This window comes from Drosophila tropicalis, unplaced genomic scaffold, assembly GCF_018151085.1.
Source record: "Drosophila tropicalis isolate 14030-0801.00 unplaced genomic scaffold, ASM1815108v1 contig_593, whole genome shotgun sequence".
In the NCBI taxonomy this organism is placed as follows: Eukaryota; Metazoa; Arthropoda; class Insecta; order Diptera; family Drosophilidae; genus Drosophila; species Drosophila tropicalis.
In genome coordinates this window covers 6,258,829-6,283,144 of record NW_027173070.1, presented here as the reverse complement: position 1 = coordinate 6,283,144, position 24,316 = coordinate 6,258,829, and the positions used below count along the sequence as shown (strand labels likewise).

The 24,316-nt window shown below is 37.0% G+C and overlaps 1 protein-coding gene across 1 annotated transcript in view; it reads right to left on the bottom strand.

Annotated features, from left to right (window-relative positions):
- Positions 1-24,316, bottom strand: part of tei (teiresias) — a 155,946-nt gene that overhangs the window by 10,662 nt on the left and 120,968 nt on the right. The window contains exons 5-10 of the mRNA XM_068289557.1: positions 23,691-23,920; positions 22,646-22,799; positions 17,898-18,037; positions 17,437-17,566; positions 7,007-7,135; positions 6,307-6,507 (exon numbers count right to left, since the gene is read on the bottom strand). Of these exons, the coding sequence (XP_068145658.1) occupies positions 6,307-6,507; positions 7,007-7,135; positions 17,437-17,566; positions 17,898-18,037; positions 22,646-22,799; positions 23,691-23,920 (984 nt within the window). The remainder of the gene's footprint in view (positions 1-6,306; positions 6,508-7,006; positions 7,136-17,436; positions 17,567-17,897; positions 18,038-22,645; positions 22,800-23,690; positions 23,921-24,316) is intronic.

Below are 24,316 nucleotides of genomic sequence, written 5' to 3'. Positions count from 1 at the left end.
GAACAACATGAATTGTGGGTGGCTAGTGGAAAGAGAAGAGGAAAGTGCAGGAGTGGGTGGTGCAGAGAAAGTCAGTTGCTAAAGGGAGAAAGTTTTTCGACTACAACTGTGTGCTTGTATCTATTTTTTTTTTTCTTCGTTTTTGAAACCAAATTATTTTAAATGCATTTTATGAGCAAGAGCCAACATCTTTTTTTTTTTTTTTTGTTGAGTTTTTTTTCTCGTCCAGTTGCTTTTGTATCAACTTGAACACAAATTGTGTAAGGAAATTGACAAAAAATTTGAAACTGAGAACACACACTAAATGAGAAAAACAAAGCCAGAATGTCAAGAATATATGTATATACACAAACGGCAAATGTAACAACTAATTGGAAATGCAGAAAAAAGAAAGCCACAAATTGCCATAGAGAAGAAACCAGCAAAGAAATTCATGAGATTCCAACACAAAAGTAAATGCTAAAAATAATAATTAAATATTTGCACAAATATTACCTTTGGCAAATTGATGGTTTCACTTAAATAGTAAATAAAAGTGTTTAAATAATGAAAAGTAACACAAAAATGCCATTGAAATGGGAAAGAACTTAGTTATGGTTGAGGTTAAAGAAAAATGAATCAATTCCCGCTAATTTTGGTTTTTGTAATAGTTTGCTAAGCCACTAAAATGCTTCGAACATTTAAAGTATTCATACCTATCTATCATCGGTGAGCTAAGCTAAGGGGAACAAGGAATTCTTAAAAAGAAACTTTTCGAACAGATGTAACTGCAAAATCTTTGGATTTGTTTTTAATTTCTTTACATCTGATAAATCTAACTGCATTACGAGAATATCAAAATTGTGTTAAATGACATTCCAACATTTCATTTCATAACTTCAAAGCATTTGGGAGTGGGCTCATTCGGTTTACGGTTAAACTATTTACCCAACATTTAGAGACAATTCCCCAGAGCTTACAATTTTTGTTTGGTTCTCGACTTTGAAGTTGCAATTGTTGGAATTGGAATTGGAGTTTTAATTTTGAGTTTTGCAACCCTTAAAAAATCGTTTATCTAATGCCCAAGATCGACACGAATGTGATGAAAAGGACGAAAGGAGATGGAGGCGATACTTGGCAAACATTTAACATGCAATTTGCCGCAGCTGCTGTGAAAAATTTTGTGTTCCTCGCTTCGTTTGATAAAAAATACGAAGCCTTGCCATGTCGCCCAGCATACACAATAAATTGCCATTTAAATGAGGCACAAATGGAATACAAAAAAAAGTGTAAGATGTCCTCCCTCTATCCACTCCCCCTTTGCATTATTTTTTGTGCTCGGTGCCCTCCCCTTGTAATGAGTAGAAACAAAGCAATATTTGCCAACAAACGCGCAAAATTCCAAAAGCAAATTTGCCAAAAAGGAAAATTACGCATGATAAATGAAAAAAAAAAAAAAAGGAAATGAAAAACGGATGAAAAATATTTTTGGGTAGTTGGGGAAGGGGAGCCCTAAAGAAATGCTGCAAAAATTACAGGGGGAAGAAAGAGAAATGCTGCCTCATATGTTGATCAAAAGGCATGCGGCCGAGCAATAAACAAAAATGGAATTGCTTAGCCGACTAGATAGATACTCATTAGTAATCGAGGATATTCAACTTTACTAAACAATATAATATACCAGAGATATACCCTTATACCCGTATTTACTTGTGTACTCTTTCCATTTCCGCATGTTAAAAGATATGTAATTATCGGTCTTTGATTCTTAATCCAGAAAAGTCAAACAAACTTGCAGATCTGTAAAAGGATTCAATCCATATATAAGCTAAAAAGTGTCGTCTTAGTAAAACTCTTCGTTTCCTAGGGTATTCACATATACGAAGAAGGCAAGAAGACGATGATGATGATGATGATGATGAAGAACAAGAAAATGGGAATTGAGGCAACATGCATATAACAAATTAGCATGCATAAAACAGGGCCCAACCAAGGGATAGAGGTAAAGAATGGGAGTGATGAGTGGAGGGTTGGTGGGGTGTAGGGGTAAGTGAAGTGTGTGCGAGAGCATAAAGCAATATTTATGCTGCAGAAGGACTTTCGTATCCTTGTGCGTTGCTAAATTAAGCAAGGAATATGCGAAGAGAAGCTTTTATTAGAAATCATTTGCTGGATTCAAGCAGCAGGAGCAGGAGCAGAAGCTGCGATGAATAAGTGGAGCGTTATGGAAGGGAAATGTTTCTCACCCTTCACCTCAAAATTTGTAATAAAAAAATTCCACAAATAATCATTTAAACCTCCAGAGGCAACAAGAATGAAACTCATTTCAATTACAAAAGAAAGAGAGACAACAAAAACAAAAGAAACCCTGTGATACCCAATAATTACTTTCAATTTGTACAAATTTCTGACAATAAACATTCTTCTTTCTTTTACCATTACATATGTATATCCTTAAATGCAACATCTTCATTAGTTTTTAATAACTAAAAAGAAAATAAGGAAAATAACTGTACAATTTAGTTTTCTCTCTCTTAAAATTACTGCAAACTGCAAAAAAAAGGGTCCAAAAATAAGTTGTAGCTACTGAGATACTTTTGCCAGTTAGTTAACATATGCAAAACTTGCCACGCCCACACATGCAAAACACTGTCAACAAGAAAAACGCCCACATAAAGTTAAGGATTGTGCATAAGGAATATCACAAAACAAAAAAAATAACAACAACGAAAGGAAATCCAAACAGCTGGACCAACTATTTTCCTAAAGGTATTTCAATACTCTTACAAATTTTCCTACTTCAATACGGAATGGCAAATCATTAAGTGTCGAAAATAAAGCCTATAGCTCTAGGATTAGTTGGATTCTGGCTACAATTGATGATTTAAAAAATTCTCATAAGAGATTATATTTTTCAATAAAATTTTAAGATGACTTCCATTGATTCGATATTCGATAAGATAATAAGTCTAACTAACTAGTAAAAATTTAAAAAAAGAAAGGCTAATGATCCAATCTCATCTGATATGAAATGTTTCGTTAATTGGACTTATAGACAAAATGCAAATTTGTGATAAACTTTTAGGTAGGTACACTTTCTTTGTATGTTAGGGTATTCAAAAGGAAAAGCAAAGTAATGCTAAAGCCAAAGCGAAATTGTGAGGGAAAATTGTTATTTAATTTGTGTGAGTGCTGAACATTTTTGCAGCTGCTTCAGTTGCCCAGAGTTGCTTCGAAGTTTTCTTTCTCTCTTCAACGGGCTTTCTTTTTCGTTTCAGTTTTTTTGTACTTGCCAACGCGAAAAAGTTTTTCATGCCCAGCACACGCACTAAACTTTAACACAAGCATAAGCATACATTTCTTCATCTTTTTTGGCTCACACACACACACACACACAGACACACACACTCTCTTAAGTAAGTGCACTTTGCATTGGTAGTGTTCAGTAGTTTTTGCCTCTCATCCTTAGGTTTTCTTACTTTTTTTTTGTATTTTTGTTGTTTCTTCTTTCAAAATTCATATGCACATTTATTTTAACTATTCTTAGTTGCATATGCAAGTAGGTGCAAGACGCTGCTGCACGGGGAAGCTCGACCCGAGCTTCTTTGCATAAATTTTGAGGCTCTCGCTCTTAAACGAAGCGTAAAAGCAACGAGTTCATTATGAAACAAAAAAGGGTGGCTCAGAACGTAGGTGGACGTGGATGTGGATGGCGGAGGCAGATGCAACAACATGTGCATAATGAAGCTTTGTAGTTTCCTCTATCCCTTGCTATAGGTTCTTCTATTTTTCTGCTTTTTTTTTTTTTGTGTTTTTTGTTTGTAGCTTTTGACCTCCCTTTTAACTACTAATCAAAAATGTCAAGCCAAGCAAGTGATTGAGGTCATAATTAATATTCTCTTTGTCAGCGTTTATTTTGTCTTACATCTCCTTTTCTCCTCACCCTCACTCTCACTGGGGTTTTCTTTTTTGTAATTTTTTGCCATTTGACTTGGTAATTAAAAAGTTTGCCTAGTTCTGGCAAAAGGTTTAGGCAATCAACACCACAAAGTTAGGTAGAAATAAGGAGAGAACTAATTTCAATTTGAGGTTGCTAAAGTCTGCTTAATTTTAACTGTAAGTTAATGAGTCGACTCTCAGCTAAATAATAAGTGCTTAAACTTATTTATCAATGAGTAAATTGCTTTACCTCTTTGATTTTTAAATATTTAATGTACTTGTTTATGAAAAGGATTTTAAAGGGTATTAAAAAAAATGAAAAGGAAAAAGAAACGGAAACTTTGTAGACAGTAACTTTGTTTTCTAATTTTTTTCTTCATCTTCTGTGTGTGTGTGTGTTTGTTTGCAATTTTTGTATTTTTGTTTAATTTTACAAGAAAATACAAATAATACAAGGACAACCCAGAGGAATCTTGCAGTCTCTTGCTGTCACTCCTCCTTCTCCTCGCTTTCTGTGTTCTGTCTTCATCTTGCCAACTCTTTGTGCTGTAAATTTAATCTATTGTATGTGCTTTATCAAACTCTACCTGTGTCTCTGATATCCTGGGAATCCTTTGCTTGATAAATATGACTATTTACACCGCCTGTCTTCCTTTCTCTCGTTGTGTGAGTACTTGTGTCTGTGTGTGTGTCTTCACCATAGTTGTTTATTTGTGTTAAGCGTTAGCAGCAACGCCTTCTCCTTGTTCTTCTATTTCCATCTATCTTTCTTCGTCTTTACCCCATCCTCCTTTTGGAGTAGTTTTGTTTATCTAGCACTCAATTTCGCAGTTTTAATGACAAAATGTCTTACCTTGAAATTGCATGCGAGAGAGCATTATAAGTGTTGTGTGTCCACATGGATAGCTTATCCCCCGCCCAATCCCTCATTCCGCCCATTCACCTAACCCAACTGACGTCTACGTCGGACCCGTTTGAACGACTTTGTTTGATTGCTTGGCTTGGCTTTGGGAGCCAAGAAATGGGTAAGGAATTGTGCGAGTGTGTGTCTGTATGGGAGCTTCTTTTGCCATGTTTGGATTGCACTCAAGGGTAAGCTTGGCCAAGGCTTTGCTGTTGCTGTTGCTGGCACTGTCAGTTGGTAACCCACCTTCAACCCACCCCACACCCTGACACAGTAGAGCACTTGCCAAGTTTTATTGTCTCAATGTCCACTTAGCTTTCGCCTCAAGACAACTTAAGCTATAGTCTTCAAAAAGGGGGAAAAAAAGAAAATATGAAAAAAGATAAGCAGAGCAAGCAAGTGGAAAAGAGATGGAGTTAAAGTCAAAGCTTTGCAAAAATTTTCTTTAATTTCCGTTTGCACAATTTCCAATTTTGTGTTTCTTCATTTTTTTTTTTTTTACAAATTTCTTACTGATTGGAATTGCCTCAGTTGCAGATCTCCTGCCATCGTTCCCTTCATCTACATCTCGAGTCTCAACCTTTTGCCAAGTCATCAATCATGCGTCGTTTTTCCACACGCCCAGGCAAAAGATTTTCTGACAAGTGTCAATGCGACAAGAGAAGAAGTGATAAAGCAGAGCATAAGCACACACAGAGCACAAAGAATGTCAGTAGAAACACGCAGAGAGTGAGACAGAGATAGAGAGAGAGAAGAAGAAGAAGGTGGTTATTCTCCAGCGCAAAAAGTCGTTTGGGGAGCCTCGCAAAATCACATGCAAAGTAAAATGTCGAAGTTTTTGACAGCAAGAAAATAAAACTTTTCATTTGTTTTTCCAATGTCCCCGAAAACTCCTGTCAAAGTTTTTAATGTTTTTAACTCGTCGCTGTCACCTGACAAGTAAAAATGTGGGCCATGGCCCTCTCCCACCTCCCCATCCTCTTTCACTTTAATGGTCGGTTCGTTGCTGTTGGCTAACATTAAATGAAATGAAACTTCACTTAACTAATTGTGAGTCAAGTTAAAAGTGCGTTGTCGGCAGGTAACTAAACGACACGAGATTGAGTTTCAAATTTGTTCTAGGTGACAGTTAGGTTTATTCTTATATTACATAATGCTTAACTGTCGGTTAACTTGGTATAGATTCAGTTTATTTTTGTCTATGTTTCAATTATATAAAGATCAACTAGAGTTAAAACATCATTTGTCTTTATAGTAGAACAGGGTCTAGACTTTTTTTGCTTAACTCACAGTTAAGTGTGAAATATAACAGGAATAGAACTTTTCCCAAATCCTTTACCCTTATCTAACTAGGTCTAAACCTTTTTCTAAAGCATATATTGGAGATTTCTAAAAACACCTTCTTTCTTTAATTTTTGATCTTCCTTTGTTAGCTATTCCGTCACTTAACTTTAGTTTAACCTTTGGTTAGTTCTATAACTTACCTTTGACTGAGACAGTCACACTTTGTAGAACTTCCAGTTTCTTTTTGTTGGCCAAAGATTGACCCACACACTTGTAAATGCCCGCATCCTGATACATCACATCCTTTAGCGAAAATTGTCCAGTCGGCTGAGAGCTGCCATAGCCAAGGCCACGCAGACGTGCCGAAATTGTATCCAAATGGGACCAGCAGCCCAGGGAGCCTAAATCGAAGTAAAGAAGACAAATGAATAAATGAAACGGACAGAGAGAGAGAGAGAGAGAGAGAGACAGAAAAACATAAAAGTCATTGTAGAATTTAATTAATTGACTTTTTCGTTACGAATAGAGCGCGAAGGGGGTGGGTGGCGAGGGTCAAAGGAGTGCGGCACGCAAGTTTTAATTTCTTTAATTGATGCCCGGCCACGCCCACTTTTGTGTCTTGGCCGTATCTATTCTGGCCTAAAAAGTGAGCAAAGTAAATTGCACGCATAATTAATTTTCAATTGCGCTAATTAATGACTGAGACAACAAAAGCCATTTCCATTCCCATTCCCATTTCCATTTCAACAAATATATATTTTTTTTGGAGCGGGATGGGGAGGCAAATATAAAATGTAATTAGAAGTCATTTCTCAGCCGGAGTTAAAGTTTCTTTTTTGGTCCTGGCAGCACTCCTTTTGAAGTTTCGTTTTGGTTTTCTAATGGTTCCTTTTGTCTTACCTTGAGGACATTGCAGGGTAACAGCTCCGCCCAATTGCACTTCCAGTTGTCCCTTATTGGGATTGTGTGAGGCAGCTGCCACCGACACATCCTGATCATCGGGCTCCGATGTGACATCCACCGAATCATCTGCGAAAGCAAAACCAAAAAAACATCATGCTTTAAAATGTGAGTACTTATACAGACATACATATGTCTATATGAACATGTGAATAAATGTTTATGATCAGCTTGTCAGCAATTGTCAAATGTGACAATATTTCAATGACAAAAAGAGGAGTGTGGCTCGACAAATTGCTCATTCTTGGCAACTTTTTTTCTTTCCTTTTTCTCGCAAGCAGCACCTGAGTCATCTGGTGACTAAGCACAAAGAAAAATCAACGAACTTCTGTAACTCTGATAAGTCGACTATACAAATATCCTTTTATCCCTGTTTTAGTTGTTGATTACTCTGAATTGAATTAATTAAACTTTGTGTTCTTATAAGTTTTCCAGATTGGATTATACCGCTTTAAGATGAATTCAAATTCCAAAACAATTCAGAAAACAAATTCATTGTCTACAGTTTCTTGTGGATAATGTTTTTGATCTACTATCAACTACTACTATCTGTTCCTTGAGCCTAGAAATGTTTTATTAGGATAATAGCTTCCTTTTTATTCCACATAAGTTAAGAGATAAGCCTCAAAACATTAAGAGCCATAAAGTTCAAGTTTATCATTAGTTGAATCATATCGAAACGCTTTTAATAGGTACAGCATTCTCCTGAACGTAAAGAATACAGGGTATCAAAAGAAAAATATAAGATATCTGCCGTCTCTCTCTATTTTTCGCATCTCTGTTCAGGTAGCTGGAAAATTGTCTTCAGACCGCAAAAATTCATAAATATACAAAGACGCTTTCCGCTTGTTCAGTACACCCCATTGTAGACCTCCCAAGCCGGATGCTTCATTCTAATTTCAAGGCGAAACGAATAAGGAGAGAAAAGAAAAAAAATTTATTTATGTCATTTCGTTCGCATATTTTGTGCTTAGCGACAACCCTGAGACCTGCTTTAAATTTTCCTTTTCTTTTGTGTGTGTGTGTAGCTCTATGTGTGTGTGTGTGCGCGTCATATACTTTATGGCACTGTTCATATTACAATATAAATTACAATTTACGCTGACATGTGCCTAAAAGTATGCAACCAAGGTCTCTTTTGTTTGAGGCCGGATATCATAAACAATAACTTGAAGCATGGCAAAAAAAAATGGAAGAAAGAGAACGAAAGAAAGAAAAGACCACGAAAAAGGGGGAAACAAATCTTGATAAGTGTAAAAATAAAACGTCAGCTAGGAATCCATTCAAGCTTCTTAACATATTTCTAAACGAAACAAGTTAACCATAAATTGGTAAAATAAAACTAAAGAGAATCCACTGAGATTTGTCTGGTTTTGTCTAGACGAGACCAGCAATTAATTGTAAGCTCATTTTGCACTCCAACCACTGAACCACTCAATCACCCACCCAGCCACCCATCCACCCACTCATCCCCACTCATCATTGCTGCCTCGAATGTCAATCAGCCTAGTACAACCCCTCGATCTTGGTCATTTGCCACCCCTTGGCAAAAAATTTTATTGCTGACAATAGCGCAAAAATGTTCGCTCACTCACAACATGCCACGCCTTCGTGTTACTTAGTCAAAATCACGTAGTTATAAAATATTTTATTGCCAGCACCCCACTCACCACTCAGCCACACCCCACTTCACCCCACCACTTCATCCAATTCACACTAAAGAAGTACACAAAGTACAAAGGCACTGACAAGTGATGAGGTAAAGTGAGGTCTGAGGTGTGCCTGGTGGTCTGAGGACTGGGGTGTGAAATGGTAGACAGTCATAAGAACTCTGTCTCTGTCCAGAACTGTCTTTTTTCGTCGAAAATGTCTAATGAGCTCAGCTCAACTGACAGACGACTGATTTGTCAATGGACATGGCCCTGAGGCCTGTTTGTCGTTGCGGCCAAGTGATAAGGAATTCTCAATGAAGCGAATGCCGTTGGTTTGGGTGCGACAGGATGTCATTGATAAACTGCTCCAAAGCGAACAGAGAACACAAACTGACTCTCTCACTTTCAAGCACCTCACAACAAGTCAAGAGATTCTTATTAGTATGGAAATCTTTAAATGAGGAAATAACTCCTGCAAATGGAATCTAATTTGACTTTTACTTCTTGTTCCCTCACATATTTGGATTCGTGGAAATGATCAATATATGCTTTGCATTTGCATAATGGTGGTTGCTCTTAAAATTTACAATTTATTATGTTTTTTAAATTATTAGGTGGTCAAATTATGTGACATTACCTATTGTTAGTGTAAAACACATTTTGTGTACCTTAGACAAGCAAACTGATAATGAAGAAATACAAAACTTTACTTCTTTTAACAGAAAAAGTGGAAGAGCTTGAATGTTACTTCAAAAACCAGGAAGTGGACTCAAAGAGGTTTACAAAATCTGAGAAGCTTCTTATTATCTACTGGTAGTTGTGGTATTCGCAGCAAACAAATAGGTTTACGTAATAGAAAGAAACCTAAATCATTGAAAAAGTTTCTTATATCTTTAATAGATTCACTTGAAAGGACGATAACATTGTTTAAAAATGCTAAATGATAAAATCTCTAAAGCAGATAATGTCAAATTAGAAGTAGAAAAATAACTTTTGATTAGAAATTTAATACAAATTCTTGAAAAAACTTTTACGGGACCTTGACGATCTCTTTAAAATAAAATATAACTGATCCATCCGGCTCGAAGGACCAAAAGAAGAGGATTTCAGCACCGCAAAACTAAAACACCATCGTCATCTCTTGAATTTAAAATATGAACTAATTTTATTAACAAACGTCTTGTGTATATCAAAGAATTATTAGACTCTTAAGTGCTTTTCCACAGAGTGTGGACGCATGTTTGGTTTGGTTTTTGAGCCATACTTGAAATATGAATCTGTATCAGCTATTTTTGTTTTATGTTTTGTATGTTTCTTTGTTCAATCTGATTTGGTGAAGCCATTTCAGATGAACACGATGTTTATTCTTAAACAATAACTAAGCTAAAGTCGAAACTACTTTTTAATTACTTTTAATTGCCTGCATTTTATAGTAAATACTTTTGCTGTTTGTTTGTTACCAAACTGTCTAATGTAAGATTTATTTATGTTATATTGATTTGAAGAACCATCAAAACTATTTATGACAAACATAATTATTTTGGAACTCACTACCCATGTATTTGTTGTATTTGCCGATATTGTAATGAATTCAAGTAGAATAACTTGAACAATTTATGAATCAATAAAGAAAACTCAAACAATTTTTTTCCCTCTCCTATTTGTCCTGGCCCCTTGAAACTCTCTCGTAACTCTCACACCATTGAATCGCAGACGTAACTAAGTGTATCCGAAAACAACTTTATACAATATTTCTCAAGTACACCCGCACACACACACACACACACACATATATGTATATATACCCACACCCATACATTGACACACATTCATAATTCCCAACACTTGTACCACGCATATTTTGCTTCAATGGCCATTCATAAAAAATCTCCAACATCATATGCCAGCCACACTTTACCACCTCGCCGTTCTCCCATTTTTCGTAGATGTTCCTGGTGTAGTTGTTGTTGTTGTTGTCGGTGAAAGTAGAAAAGAAAGCAAATAAACAAAAGCAAACAAATGTGCATCAAGTATCCGTCCCGTCCATATGGCGACACTAAAACAGAATGAGACACAACAGAGGAAGACAAAGCGACTCTTGTGGAAAATACATAAACATATATATACATATATTCTTTTACTGGATGGGGGACTAAAGGCATATAAATCCCAACTCATAACACAAGATGAAGAAACTGAGGGGGCAACAAATATGAAGAGCAAACAGCAAACACTAATGCAAACAAGAGGAATCAATATGCCAGAGAAGCATTTTCAATGTGATAGACAAGAGGAGACGGGAGAGAGAGAAAGAGAGGATGATTTCTGGGTGGTTGCTGGTGAAGAGGTTGCTCGATTCTCGCCACCAATCATTAATCATAAAGCATCATCATCAGCCATCGAGTAGTGTGAAAAGGGTGAGTGCCAGAAGGACCTTAGGTCCTGCCCTGCCAAATCCAGGCCCAGTACCAACTTTCAGCTCCCGGCGTCCCAAGAGTCATACCCAACTCACAGAGCGGGTTCATCAATATGTCGACACATACAGGAAAAACTTGCAAGTGTTTGTGTGTGTGTATCTGGGGGGGTGTGTGCAAGTTACATAAATCCTTCAAACAGTTACGCGTATTTGCCTGTCGTCCACATATTATAAATTGTATTGTAAATCGAATCTGTTCTGGTTTTCACTTTCATTTAACTCAAGCCTTTATAGCAGGTTGCTCTACTTAGTTTTATGTTCTACACAGATCGCTACATATATTTTCTCCAGATATATTTATATACATATATTGCATTTTGCTTTTATTATGTTGTATGCCAATTTTCATTAGCCAACAAGCAGCCAAGCTGAATTTTCCATCTTCATATTTATTCATGAATACGAACACAACGCATACAAGAGGGGTGTGCGATGGGGATGCAAAGGGGGGTGCAAGCTGCATCATCAACATCAGAGGCAACAATCAGCTTAACTTGCAAGCTTCATAAACAGTCAGCGGAAGCAGTAGAAGTAAATTCAAGGCGAAACCAAAAATGGAGAAGGGTCCACATGAAGTGGCTGCCAACTATGGTTACAGTTCGGAGCTTCAAGCTCCTAGCTTCGAGCTCCAGTTGCCATCATCTTCAATCTCCTGCCTTCCTAGCTTCTCTCTGTATGTGTGTGTGTGTGTGTGGTGGATGCATTTGATTGCGTTTGTGTGTCTTGGTTATAAATTTTAATTTTTCTTTTTCGCTGGCTGCCAGTTCTCGCTTCTTGTGCAACTTGAATTTGTTGCCATTTTCTTTATTTATAGGTTGTTTTTCTTTCCACCAGCTACTTATACACTAACAAAAAAGGGTATTCTAGTTTAAGCAGCAACTAGGTAGCAATTATTGCCATAACATTCAAAATGATCTTCAACAAAAAGTCACTATAGTTGAAAATGACTTTAAACAGAAACTTTATCTTGGCCAGAGTATGAAGATTCAGATATAGAGTAGTTCAACTTCTTTCAAAGTAAAACTATCTTACGGAATGCTACTTAAGAAGAGAAAAGAAAATGATGGGTAAAAAAGGGGAAATAGGGGAATTTACCCCTACACGCGATTAATTTGCAATGAGCTGAAATTGAAGATGATGGCTACAGCGAATATGATAAGCACAAAAAGAAACCTAAGAAATAAAACGAAAATTATGGAAGGCGAAACAAGAACTAAGCAGTTGAAATGTTAGCAGAAGACAATTTCAACTCATTCACAAGCAGGCAAACGATTTTGGGTACTGAGATATGAGGCAATGTTTATTTTTAGTCCTAATCCAATTTAAGTACAAACAATTTCATCAAATTACAAGCAAAATAACTGCCAACATCCATAAAAGATAATCTCTTTGGGTCGAAAAAATTTACGTTTATTTGGCTGTATCGTAAAAATTTCTCACCATCTTCATCTTCATTTTGGTTTCAGGTTTTTTTTTTGTTTGTTTGTGTGTGTGTATATTCTTTTTATCATTTAAAAATGAGTTTTTAATATTTCTTTAACTTGCCACAACAAGAAGATGAGGAAGGAAATCTAAATGAGTTTTTTGTTTCCTCTCAGAGCAACAAAGAAACAGCAAAAAAAGTCAAATAAAATTTTATTGAAAATCTTTCCTCGAAAGGACTTTTTGTCCAAGAATGAAACGAACGGAACCCTCAACACATACCGAAACATAATCGCTGGCTATAAAAACAAAAGGAGCGCAAACAGAAAAACTAATAATCGTGCGCGCCGATAAACACACACACACACACACAGAAATGCTGGCAAAGGACGAGAGGTCCTTCCTCCTGCCGGACATAGTGGTAAGGGATGGACGAGACAAAAATACAAAAACAAAAAAAAAAATGAATGCCTCATATCGTTTTTGGGCAAAAAGGCGGAATAAACAATAAAGTTAAACCGCGATAACCAGCATGACAAAGGATAATGTATAACATGCGCAAGGACATTTGCCGATTAGCTCTAGACGCCAGTTGAGGCGCATGAAATGAACAGAATTCGAATGCGCCCAGGGCCCATTGGGTGGGGTGGAGCATTGCCAAACCAGGATTGCTTACGACAGCGTGTAAAATTAAATTTTATTGTAGTTCCTCCCATCCAAGTGTTTTCCCTTCCTTCCCTTTTGCAATGGGACTTTTCTTTTCTGTACAACTTCTTGCAATGCTTTTCATTTTTCGGGCCATTGTTTTGTATTTCTAGTTTTCGTCTCCAAATTGAAGTGGTTGATAATGCGGATCGGGTGGCTGGTTTACCGGGGCGGGGTTGGGGGTTCGGTTGCATATTCATAACAGTTGGTTGGCCAAATTAGTTTAGAGAGCAAACTGGTGAATGCAATTTGCTTGTAAGAAGGGCAAGTTAACCACCAAAGAGGTCCTTGGAGAACAATTCAGAGGTCACAAGTGTTGAACACATGTCAAGTAATTGCATGTTGTATGTTGGCTTGAAATGAACTAGTTTCGTAAGTTCATCTATAGAAATTATTAATTTTTAACTTATCTTTTATTTCTACTGCAATTCAACAGACAAATACAACATCTGCCGGTCGTAATTGATAATGACAATCATTTAAATATGTTGAGTCACATTTTCTTTTTATTTCATATTCTAAATTCTGAATTATCCTAGATAGAAAGTCAGGCCATGACTTTTAAAAATAGGCATTAATTTGTCTAATTTATGGCTTTGAGAAATTGAACATTTGGCAGACAATTTGCATTGGAAATTATGACCTTTTAATCATTCGCTGCCGCCCACTTTCAATGCCCACACAATTCATTGCAAATGAATAAATCTTGTATGGCAGGTAAAATTTAAATATCTAAAAGTCATATATCATGAAATATCGTGAGAATGGCTATAAACTTAAACCATTCATAAGTTGTTTTAGCCAATTTCATTGGTATTGTTAAATATTTCAAATATTTAATGTGACAGGAAAGAGAAAATTCCTCTAGTTAACATTTTTGTGGGTTAAGATCTAAATTTCAAGGCACAACAAAAAAAAATGGATAAAAACTTTCACTAATTGCACTTTGTAAGGCAAACATCATGCCAAGGCCCACTCAACATTAATTAGCCTCAATTCGAACTTTAACTCATTAATGAGGCAGGCAAACAAAACTTCAATACCTGAGACCCTGTATTACCCTCCCGTTTCATCGATTCTCCCCAAGCCGTTCTCTTAAGTCAATAGCCAGATGTGTCCTCCCAATGTTGGGTGACTGACTGACTAACTGGAAGGCTGGTTGGCTTGGACCATCTCACTCACTCTCTTCTCCTTCTATCTGCCACTACTGTTGACGTACGTGTCAAATTAGCGACGTTTTAACAAGCTCAATGCCAGGCATGGTCATATCCTTGCCTTCCCCTCCCTGTCCCTTGCCTGAATTCTGCCTGAATGTTCTGGCCTGGCCTGGCAAATCAATCACATGAAAGTGGCCAGCGCAGAAAACTTTGAGAAACTCAGCCTCAAATTGCCTACTTCGGCTTCAGCTTCACTTGGTCCTCGCTCCTCTTTTCTCTTGTCCTCATTGATTCTGGTTTGGCATTCGCTGATTGCTTTTTCATTGCATTTTGTCAGCGTTGTTGTCCTCGAACTTGTTCGACAGCAAAGTTTTCCATTTTTCGCTGACTACCTTGGCATTTTCCCTTGCCATACCATTCATTTTTTTTCCTTCTTTTTTTCGTGTATGCTTGCTTCCTGCCATTTTCCAGCTCAATGGCTGATGGTAAGCATAGCAGTAGCATGAGAGAAGCAAAGAAAAACATATCGTCAGCAATTAAGCGGCTATTCAAACGTCTGTCTGGGATTTAAGTTTGAGTTTTCTTTCATTTGTAGGTTTTATCACGTTTTTTTTTGTTCCCCCCTCATGCCATTTTCATTGGAGGCATCATTTTTGGGTGTGGCCACACAGCCATTTATCATAGTCTTTGTCATAGTTCTATAGACATGTGTCCATAGATAGGAAGGACCGATATACAATAGTTTAAGTGCATAAGGGTAGAAGCTTTAAATTTAGTTTCTACCTAAATTTATGTGAATGTTTTAAGAATTTAAGTACAATATGCAGAAAACTAAACAAAATGTTTGAGTATCTTAAAAGATGTGAAGTGAATCCGTTTTATTGAAACAGCCAACTGTCTTTTCCTTCTTGCATCTGCCTAGTTAAAGAACGACCCTCGTTATATACAGAGACAATATCGTTTAGATATTTGGTTTGCTGCAAAACTTTGATTCACATTCGCGCCTTATGTCATAAATGGGGTTTATAGTATAGTAAGTATGACGACCGTACGACTGAGCGACCAAACGACTGAAATGACTGAGAGAGTGCCTGCTGCACAATTCGATTTGCCATTTTGGCAATTTCTTTCAACGTAAAACGTTTTTACAAATTGATTTATGTGCTTAACATGTTGCCAGTTTGAGTCCCTTTTTGCGTTTACGTCTCTTACAATTAGATTTTGGCTGCAAAATCAACAGCAAAAGTTTGCGTTTTCCTTTTTCTCTACTTCTTTTTTTTCCATTCGTTTTTTGGGCCCCATCAATCATCGATAATGTCGATATTGGCAGACAAGAAGAGCACGAGCACAAAGCTGAATGTTGCAAGGGGATGGATGGATGATGGCGAGCCTAGCAACTTTTTGGCCTCTTTTATTTTTATTAATAAAGCATTTGATTTCCCCATAATGAGCAGCGACAGCCGCCTGTCAGAGAGGCTACAAAAGAAAAAGGAAGAAAACGAGATAGAAAACACAAGAAGGGAAAATCTTTCCCAAGAGAGAATAAAGGCAAAGAGGAAAAAAAAGTGGCAACACTTTGTCAAGTTGTTATTACCAATATATTATTTTTGGCTTTCTCTTGTTGTTGTTGTTGTTGGCGACTTTTCTTTCTTTCCACTTGTCTAGCTGATTGATGAGCATTTTGTAATTCGTATAACCGATTTTTGTCTTCTCTCTGTCCTTTTTTCTAAACTGCCATTTAATGAGGCTGAAAATGAGTTTTTTCCTACACAAATGTAGAGCTGCGTGTGGCCTAATCAAACTCGATTTGCTTTTAGCCGCATAAATTCAATAAAAATTATTTACAAGCATTAACATGCGTTGAAAACATAAAATCTGCCACCAGCTAAATGAGAAAATGTATTGACAACCAACGCAAAATGGCGCAGACAGCAAACATCCACTCATTCAAATAAACTATGTACATACATGCCACCACCAACAACTCTGCCATCCATTCAAATGCCAAATGCCAATGGAAATTTGCCACATTTTTCGCCTCTTCTTATTTTCATTTACCACCCACGCAAAGTGTCATGGTCGCCATGTGCGTTTGTCGTTAAAATTTAAGGCAAATTTCTTTGCATTTAGCTACACTCTATAATGAATGGGTATACAAAATTTATCTAGAAGTTGGAGAGTGTTTCCTAGACAGACTACACAAAATGGGTTATAGAGCTTATTATAAACTATCCAGGAATAGATTCGGTTTAAGTTTAAATCTAGCTAAATGTAATTCAAATAATAATAACAATGAGTTCAACATTCTTTTTACAACTTTTTCATTTTGTATCAAACTGATCTTCCTCTGAACTGTGATTCTTGTAAATTTCAAACTTTTTAAACAAACTTCAGGGTTTTAGAGTTTAGTAAAATATCTTGAACTGACAGAAATGATTTGTTTCCTTTTAAAAATCAATCAAACTAATGTAATTGCTTATTGATACTTGTTTCATTCTATTAAAAACAGCTGATCTAATTATAAATTGTATAAAACTCTATATAAAAGTATCGAAATATTTCAGTCAGAGTTGTCCCTAAAGAAGTCTTGTTAGAGATTTTCCATGCAGTTGCAGATATTCGCATAATTAGCTATGAGTAGATAAATAGTTTCTAAAGAACTTTAATTTGTATAAATTTCACTAAAAATATAAAACCAAAATTTGTCTATATACACTCCAAGAAAATAGATACGGAAAGAGTATAATATGACTACGTGACAGACAAAAAAAAAAAAAAAAACTCCCATCTTTTGGTTATATTTTGGTTGGTTTTCTCGTGTCGTTTTTTTGGGGTAATTTTCGTGAGGCAGACATATTTTTATTAGAGAGAGCCAACTAATGGGAAAAATATGATCTGGCGCCATTTTTTCGGTGGCAATTTCACGCATATGCTTTCTAATTTATTTCAAGTACTTACATCGCACACTCAGGTAATAGCCAATCGAGGAATATTGAAAGTTTAGATGACGGGATGTGCACTTGTACCAGCCGGAATGTTCACGCCGTATTGAGGTGAAGTTAAGGAAACCATCGCCACTTTGAGGCACCTGCAATCAGAGAGAGAGAGAGAGAGAGAGACAGAGAAAGTGAGAGAGGGTGAGAGAAAAAGGGAGTAAGGAAAGGAAATGAGTTTCGCTCGTTATGCGTAAACAATTTTTGGTAATTAAGGCAAGGCAAATAGTTTGCCAGCCAAAGCCAAGTTTTCACGTTGCCACGAAAATCCATTTAAAACTTGCTCCTTTGGGACCAAAAATCACAAAAGCTCGGCCTACGTATGCAGAAGCAGTAGCAGCAGCAGAAGCAATGGCAACGACAACGACGGTGGCAAGTTTTTTTTCCTCTTTTTGTTGCCCCTCTCCCCTTTACTGTCTGACTTACCGGCGTGTCACCATCGTCCTTCTGCCAGCGGGGTGTACTCGGTGGATTCGAGTCAACGTCGCATCTGAGACTAACTTCGATGCCCTCGCGTAGTGGATAACCAAAACCAGGTGTACGAGAGATGGCAAATGAGGGCGTGTCTGGAGGAGAGAAAAAACGACAAAAAATAGATATAAGAAGAAGTTAGTAAGAAAGATAGAAGAATCAGTTGGCAGATGGTTATTTTAGTTTGACTTTTTCTTTTCTCCAGATTTTCGGTTAGTTATTTTTGCGTTAGTGAGTGAGTGAGACGACTTTCTTTTACAAAATAGTTTTTTAATTAAAACATAGAGAAGAGAACAAAAAAAAAAAAACAGAGAAAAATACAACAAAACCTGGAAAACTTTTATAATTAAACTAAATGCAAATATGTCTTTTGGTGAGTTTTTCACCATTTATTTTAGTTTGAATTAACAGTGTGAAAGGTAAATAACAAAATGCATGAATAGAAATGAATTATTCAAATGATTGGGACTCAAAAACAAAAATGCGATAACATCTTTCTCTATTGAGCCTTTTGAGCAGAAAGTCAGCCAGCAAAATTTGCATAATAGTTTCGCCTGCATTTGGCATATTCGAATTCGTTTAGTCTATTTCGGTCAAGTTAATTCACTTTCAATTCATTTATTCGAAACCAGAGACATAATATAACTGTAAATAACATAGCGAGCATGTTCATTTCATACGGAATTATCGTGTATTCCAATCCCAGGAACTGCCAATCAAAAATCCATTCAATTTCATGTCGAAAACCTATCAACAAAATGTATAAATGAAAATAATACGAATCACACGGTGGCAACCCACACAGAGCCCACAGGCCACCCATAGCCACCCATTGCCCTTCGTGTATTTGCATTCAATGCATATTCATCGACATAAATCAAATGTTTTTTAATTAGTGTTAGCCAAATTTGAATGCCATCCAAAAAAGTATGCTACGAAAAATCTGCATTCTACATTGATTTCAATCTTTTCAATTTTTTGAACCTTCATTCACCCCCCAATCCTTTCGTTTCCTTTGCTCATCCTAAATCCTGCTTTTTGTGTGGGCTTTTGTAACTAATACAATTTGATTATATGGCATATGTCTATAGAGAAAAGAGACCCACACACACACACACACACAGAGAGAGAATGAGATGCAGAGAGAGTGTGAGTTAGAGAGTTTCAGTTCAAAAGCGACTGAGGACAAATGAAATTTGTTTGTCGGTTGTTTGCCAAACTATTCAATAGAGAATTTTTGCTGTGTGTGTGTGTGTGTGTGTGACATGCAGACAGATATAGACATGGCCATCAGTTGTCAGACATCATCATACATATGTATGAATGGCCATTTTGTGGGGTGGCTTCAACGATCTCTCTCCGGACTCATTGATATTTTCTGAAAGGGAGACCATTTTGTGTTTCTGGCTCTCTGCTGGCTTATCAATTTAGTTGCTTGGCCAACATTTTGATACCACAAAAGTCGGAAAATTGTATGTGTGTGTCGTTTTTTTCTCTTTGGGAAAATGTTCTTGAAAATTGCCTACAACCACTCGGAAGTTTGGTTGGAAAATTGCAAGCAAACTGTACGTGCTTGTATCGAAAATGTGAGAATTTTCCTTTCTTCCATTACTTGGAAAAGCCAAATGTTTCAACTGTCTAAGTATAATTTCTTAAAAACGTCGGTAAAATGGGTCCAAGAAAGTTTCTTCCCTCATAAGAGAGAAATAATTAAATTTTATCTTATTTTTTTACTGAATTCTTCAAAAACTAGTTTAGACCATAAAAAATGTATTTTAACTGTAGGGTATTTGGCAAGTCGTTAGGTGTCTGTCTAAACGCTTTGTTTTGCCCCTTTTGTTTAAGTTGTGCGCCCACAAAAATTAAACTGCTGAAAAATGTTAAATTGTTGAACATTTTGCATTTGATGTTGTTTATGCCTTCATTCTCATACCCAATGGTTGTCCTTGATTTGTCTGTCAACTGTCTGGGCATGGAAAATTGCAAAAATTCAAAGCAACAACAATTACAATGCCCCTCAAACTGTCTGGGCAAATGCTTTCATGTGTGTGCATTTTAATTTATATGTATATACACACAAACACACACATTCAAACATAGAAACAAGGACGAATCAGGCTGATGATTCTCACAGGTTTTCCTTTCTTTTTTTGTGGTTTTTTTTTTTTTTTTTTTGCTGCTTTTGTTGGGTAAAAACGTTTTGCGGTTGGGTCGCGTTTAAGGCCTTTTGCTGGTTACTGCTGATTGTTGTTGTTGCTGTAGTTGTTATTGTTATTGCGGTTTTTGCAATTTTCATGCCAGGACTCAGCCATGCAAATCCCTTGTACAGCTTTTCTATATATTTTCCAATCATTTTCATTGGGCCTCAACATCTACATCTACATCTATCTGTGTGTGTGTGTGTGTGTGTGTGTCTACCTTGTGCATTTGTCATGGCATTATGTGGCTTGACGGGCATTAATAAAGCAAATAACTGTGGCACTTTGTTCTTTGCCCTAACCCCACCCGATCCGAACTCTCTGCCCTTTAGCCGATCAAACAGGAATCCTGACTAACGTGTGTCTCTCTGTGTGTGTGTGTGTGGCTTTGTTACTGCCAATTAGTGCGAGTCCTTCTAATTGTCGCCTGGTCCTGGGCATTGATTTTGATGTACAGGACTTTGCTTTTTTGGTTTCCCTTCTACCATTCCTCTGGCTGCTGTTGCGGTTGATGGATGAGGGATGAAAATGTTAAGGCGGCACGGAAGGGATGATGATGATGACTTGGCTTTATGACTGCATTTGTTTGCTTAACATAGAAACGGTAACAACAATGCTGTCTACCAGTATGAAACTATTTGAGTCAGGCTTCCGAAGCTAATTGATAGCCATGGGCCCCAAAAACCTGTCATGTTTTGGCCAAATGTCTATGAAAATATAATCAATAAAGGTGGCAATCTTTAATAAATGGAAACGAAATAAAGAAGAGGTTTCAAAATGTTCATAGAGTGGAATTTCTTTTTAAGAAATGATCACAAATGGGAATTGTAATATACATTATTTTAACCTACTTCATTTCGTAGGCGAAAGCTTTCTTCCTTTTATGTTTTTCATGCCATGGCATGAAAGTCGCCCTAATTAGGCCATAAAGCTAAAATCTGAAATAGTTTTACCTTAAATGAAGTACTTATTATTTCTTTTAATGGCTAATTTTATGAGAAGAAAGCTGTCTGTCTGCCCATATAGAATAATCTGACCAAAACGCTGACTGTTGTGAATTCCAATGAGGAGCAGTTTAATGGCTTTATATGTATGTATAAAGTAAAGCTAACTGAACAGATGATAATCATAATTTCTTTTATTTTTTTTTTTTGTTTGCAGTTTTATTGGGGAATTTTGTGTTGGCATATTTCTCGTTTACTTTTATTTTCCCTTTTGCCATTTCCACCCAAATTATAAGTTAATTAAAATCTTAATCAAGGCTTTCGTGCCGTACATTTCAACGACTTCACTTCATGTTCTCCGTTTGCTGGCATTCCACTCATCTGTCGTCTGTGTTCGGGCCTGTCGCTTTTTCCCACTGTTTTCCTCTGACTGCCTGGTTTTCTTTTGCAGTTTTCCCTTATTTTCGCTGCACTTTCAATTTATATAATTTCACCTTTGCTTTCTTTTATTACGCGTTGACTTTGTTCTGTTGCAGGTGCATAATAATTTTCCCTTCCATGTTTGTTGTTTTTTGCCTCATCTTTTCTCTGCTGCCCGTCGACCTGTGATGTGCCATGCCCATGTCCATGTGCCCCCTTTCCTTTCGACCTTTCTCCAATCCCATCTACTTGGGGCTGTATTATAGCTTCCTTTTGCTCTCTCTCTATCTCTCTCACTCTCTCTCTCCCTTTCTCACTCCCTCTGCATGTTGGAGTGTGTGTGTGTTGTTAACTTTAGCAATTTAACTTTTTAATCAACATTTGCTTTTTGGTTTTCACTTTTACTTGGCTACGCCCATTCGTGCCTTTCCGCCTCCAACGAAAGCCAAAAGCAACTCTCTCTCTCTCTCTCTCTCCTCTGTCTCTATCCTGTTCTCATTTTCATTTTCGTTTTCATTCGCTGCGCTGTGTGTTAATTAAACAAGGTGCGATTTTCACTGTGTTTGGTTTTTATTAAAAAGTTCCTGCTACAGCATTTTTTTTCTTTTTTTTTTTTAAATATATAATTTTTTTTTTTTTGCTGCACAACATTTAAATATTTTGAGTGCCCTAGTGAGTGAATGTGAAAATGAAGTTAAGTCAAATGGAACTCATAACATGTAGGCAGAAACGTGTTAAGCTAATTTCTCTAGTACCGAATTATAACCCTTGCAATTAGTTGCAATTCTTAGTTGCAATCCTATTGCCTGTGAAATTATAGTTAGCACTTGCTAATTATTAGAAAATTATATAAAGATCTGATAAAGTTTTATCTGTAGATGTTTTTTCTAAGAATTTCTATTTTATTTCGTTTTTTGTTCTGTTAACCCATCTTAAGGTTCAACAGGACCCTCTATCTATCGCAATACATTTATTAAGAGTATTATTAAGGTGATTTGAATAAACGATTTCAAGTTTTGCCCATAAAGTGAAAGGACCTAATAATGTGTAATTAATTTTAAATGGTCGTATTGAGCAAGAGAAAGAAAAAGTCAGGTGAACTCAAAGGGTAAATGTCTTTAATACTTTTAGTTGTACTTACATTGAACATCCAATAGAAGTGAAGCATTTTGTCGTATCTTGAGCGTGGGATGTTCCATTACGCACAGAATTCGGGCATTGTGATGAGCTCTATAGACAGCCGAAAGACGTGCCTCACTTTTGGCTCCACTGTTGATTTTATAGCCATTTTTATCCTGTCAAACGAAATAGAAATGGGAAAAGAGTGGGGGGTAAATGATAAAAAACTGCCATTTAAATATATTGTACTAACTAGAAAGAGGAATTGGCTCTGGCCCAGGCCAATTAGTCAGGCCTGTTATCATCAGCAAGCGACATCATTAATTTAAATTAAAGCCAAAACCGATGGAAGGGCAATAACCCCCCTCTAACCAGCACTAGAGCCACCAAAAATACAAAAGCTCTCCCCTCCCGCCTGTCGCTATACTGTGACCACTCAACCGATGCCTTGACATGCAAATTTTTGTTGGCACAGTTTTCAATCAATCATCAGGTCTTTGAGGGCGAGACAAAAGGGGCTTGGGGATAGGAGCAATGTGTCCAACCAAACACGCAAATTTGCGGCATTTACTGTCTAAACGACAAACGCACACATCGAGAAGGAAATGGAGTTAGACGGTGGCACAACTTCGATGTGTTTGACAGGTACGTATGTGGTTGGGCATTGGATAGGGGATAGGGAAAAGGTGGGGGATAGTTTATATAGCGCCTTGACCAAACTGTCTGCTTTTCATTATGCTCGAGTGCAAGACAAACAAATTTTGGCTTAACCACAGCCGCAGGCTTTTGTCTCAACTTCGAGAATGCTTTGCTCCTTCAACCAACCGGAAGGAAGAACCGTTATTTGAGCTTAGGAGTCGCTGTTATCCACACTTAATGTGTTTGTCGTCCAGCTGGCAAAGCGTTGTGGTCACCCACCCACACACATACACATTCACACGAACACCTACTACACCCACATACACCAGAAACAAGATGTCAAAGTGTCATCCCCGATCTCTCTGTGTTTCGCTTGCTTGCCACTCAATTTGCTTTTTGGGTGCTAAATCTTAGTAAATCTTTCTTACCTTCTCATTGCTTTTAATTTCCTCTAATTCCAGGACTTCGGCTGAAACTTTTTGGGCATGGCGATCCACGCCTGGACTGAGTAAAACCTCCCATGTAAGAGTGGGTCTAGGATTGCCACCTTCGCTCACACAGGCAAGATTTAGCTCCGAATTCTCCTTGACGGGCACAAATATATTGCCAGCATCCAAGCGACGTGAGTCAATCAAAAGATATGGCGGCTTGGGACGATCTGATAAGAACAAATGAAGAGCTTTAGTTTTGGAATTAAATGCAAGCCACATAATAAGAGGGCAAAGTTTTCTCAATCTAAAATATTTGCTTTTAATATTTTGCAATTGTCATAAGAAATAGATGACTTCGATTACCCTAAGAACTAGTTTTAGTTTCTTGGCTTCTATTTAATGGGTTCTTGAGAAAGAGAGAGATTTGCAGCTGTCAGTTAACTAACTTTCGTCCAAGTTTATTTTCATTTCTTATCCATATTTCATCATGGTTGTTAGACCATTGTTATCGTGCTTTAATCCCGTTTTAGTTTTAAGTCATCTAAGATTTCTAGCTAGTTTTACCATCAGTTTTTCACGACTTTCTTTCATCTCTCTTGGTTGTCTCCCTGTCGCATTACAGC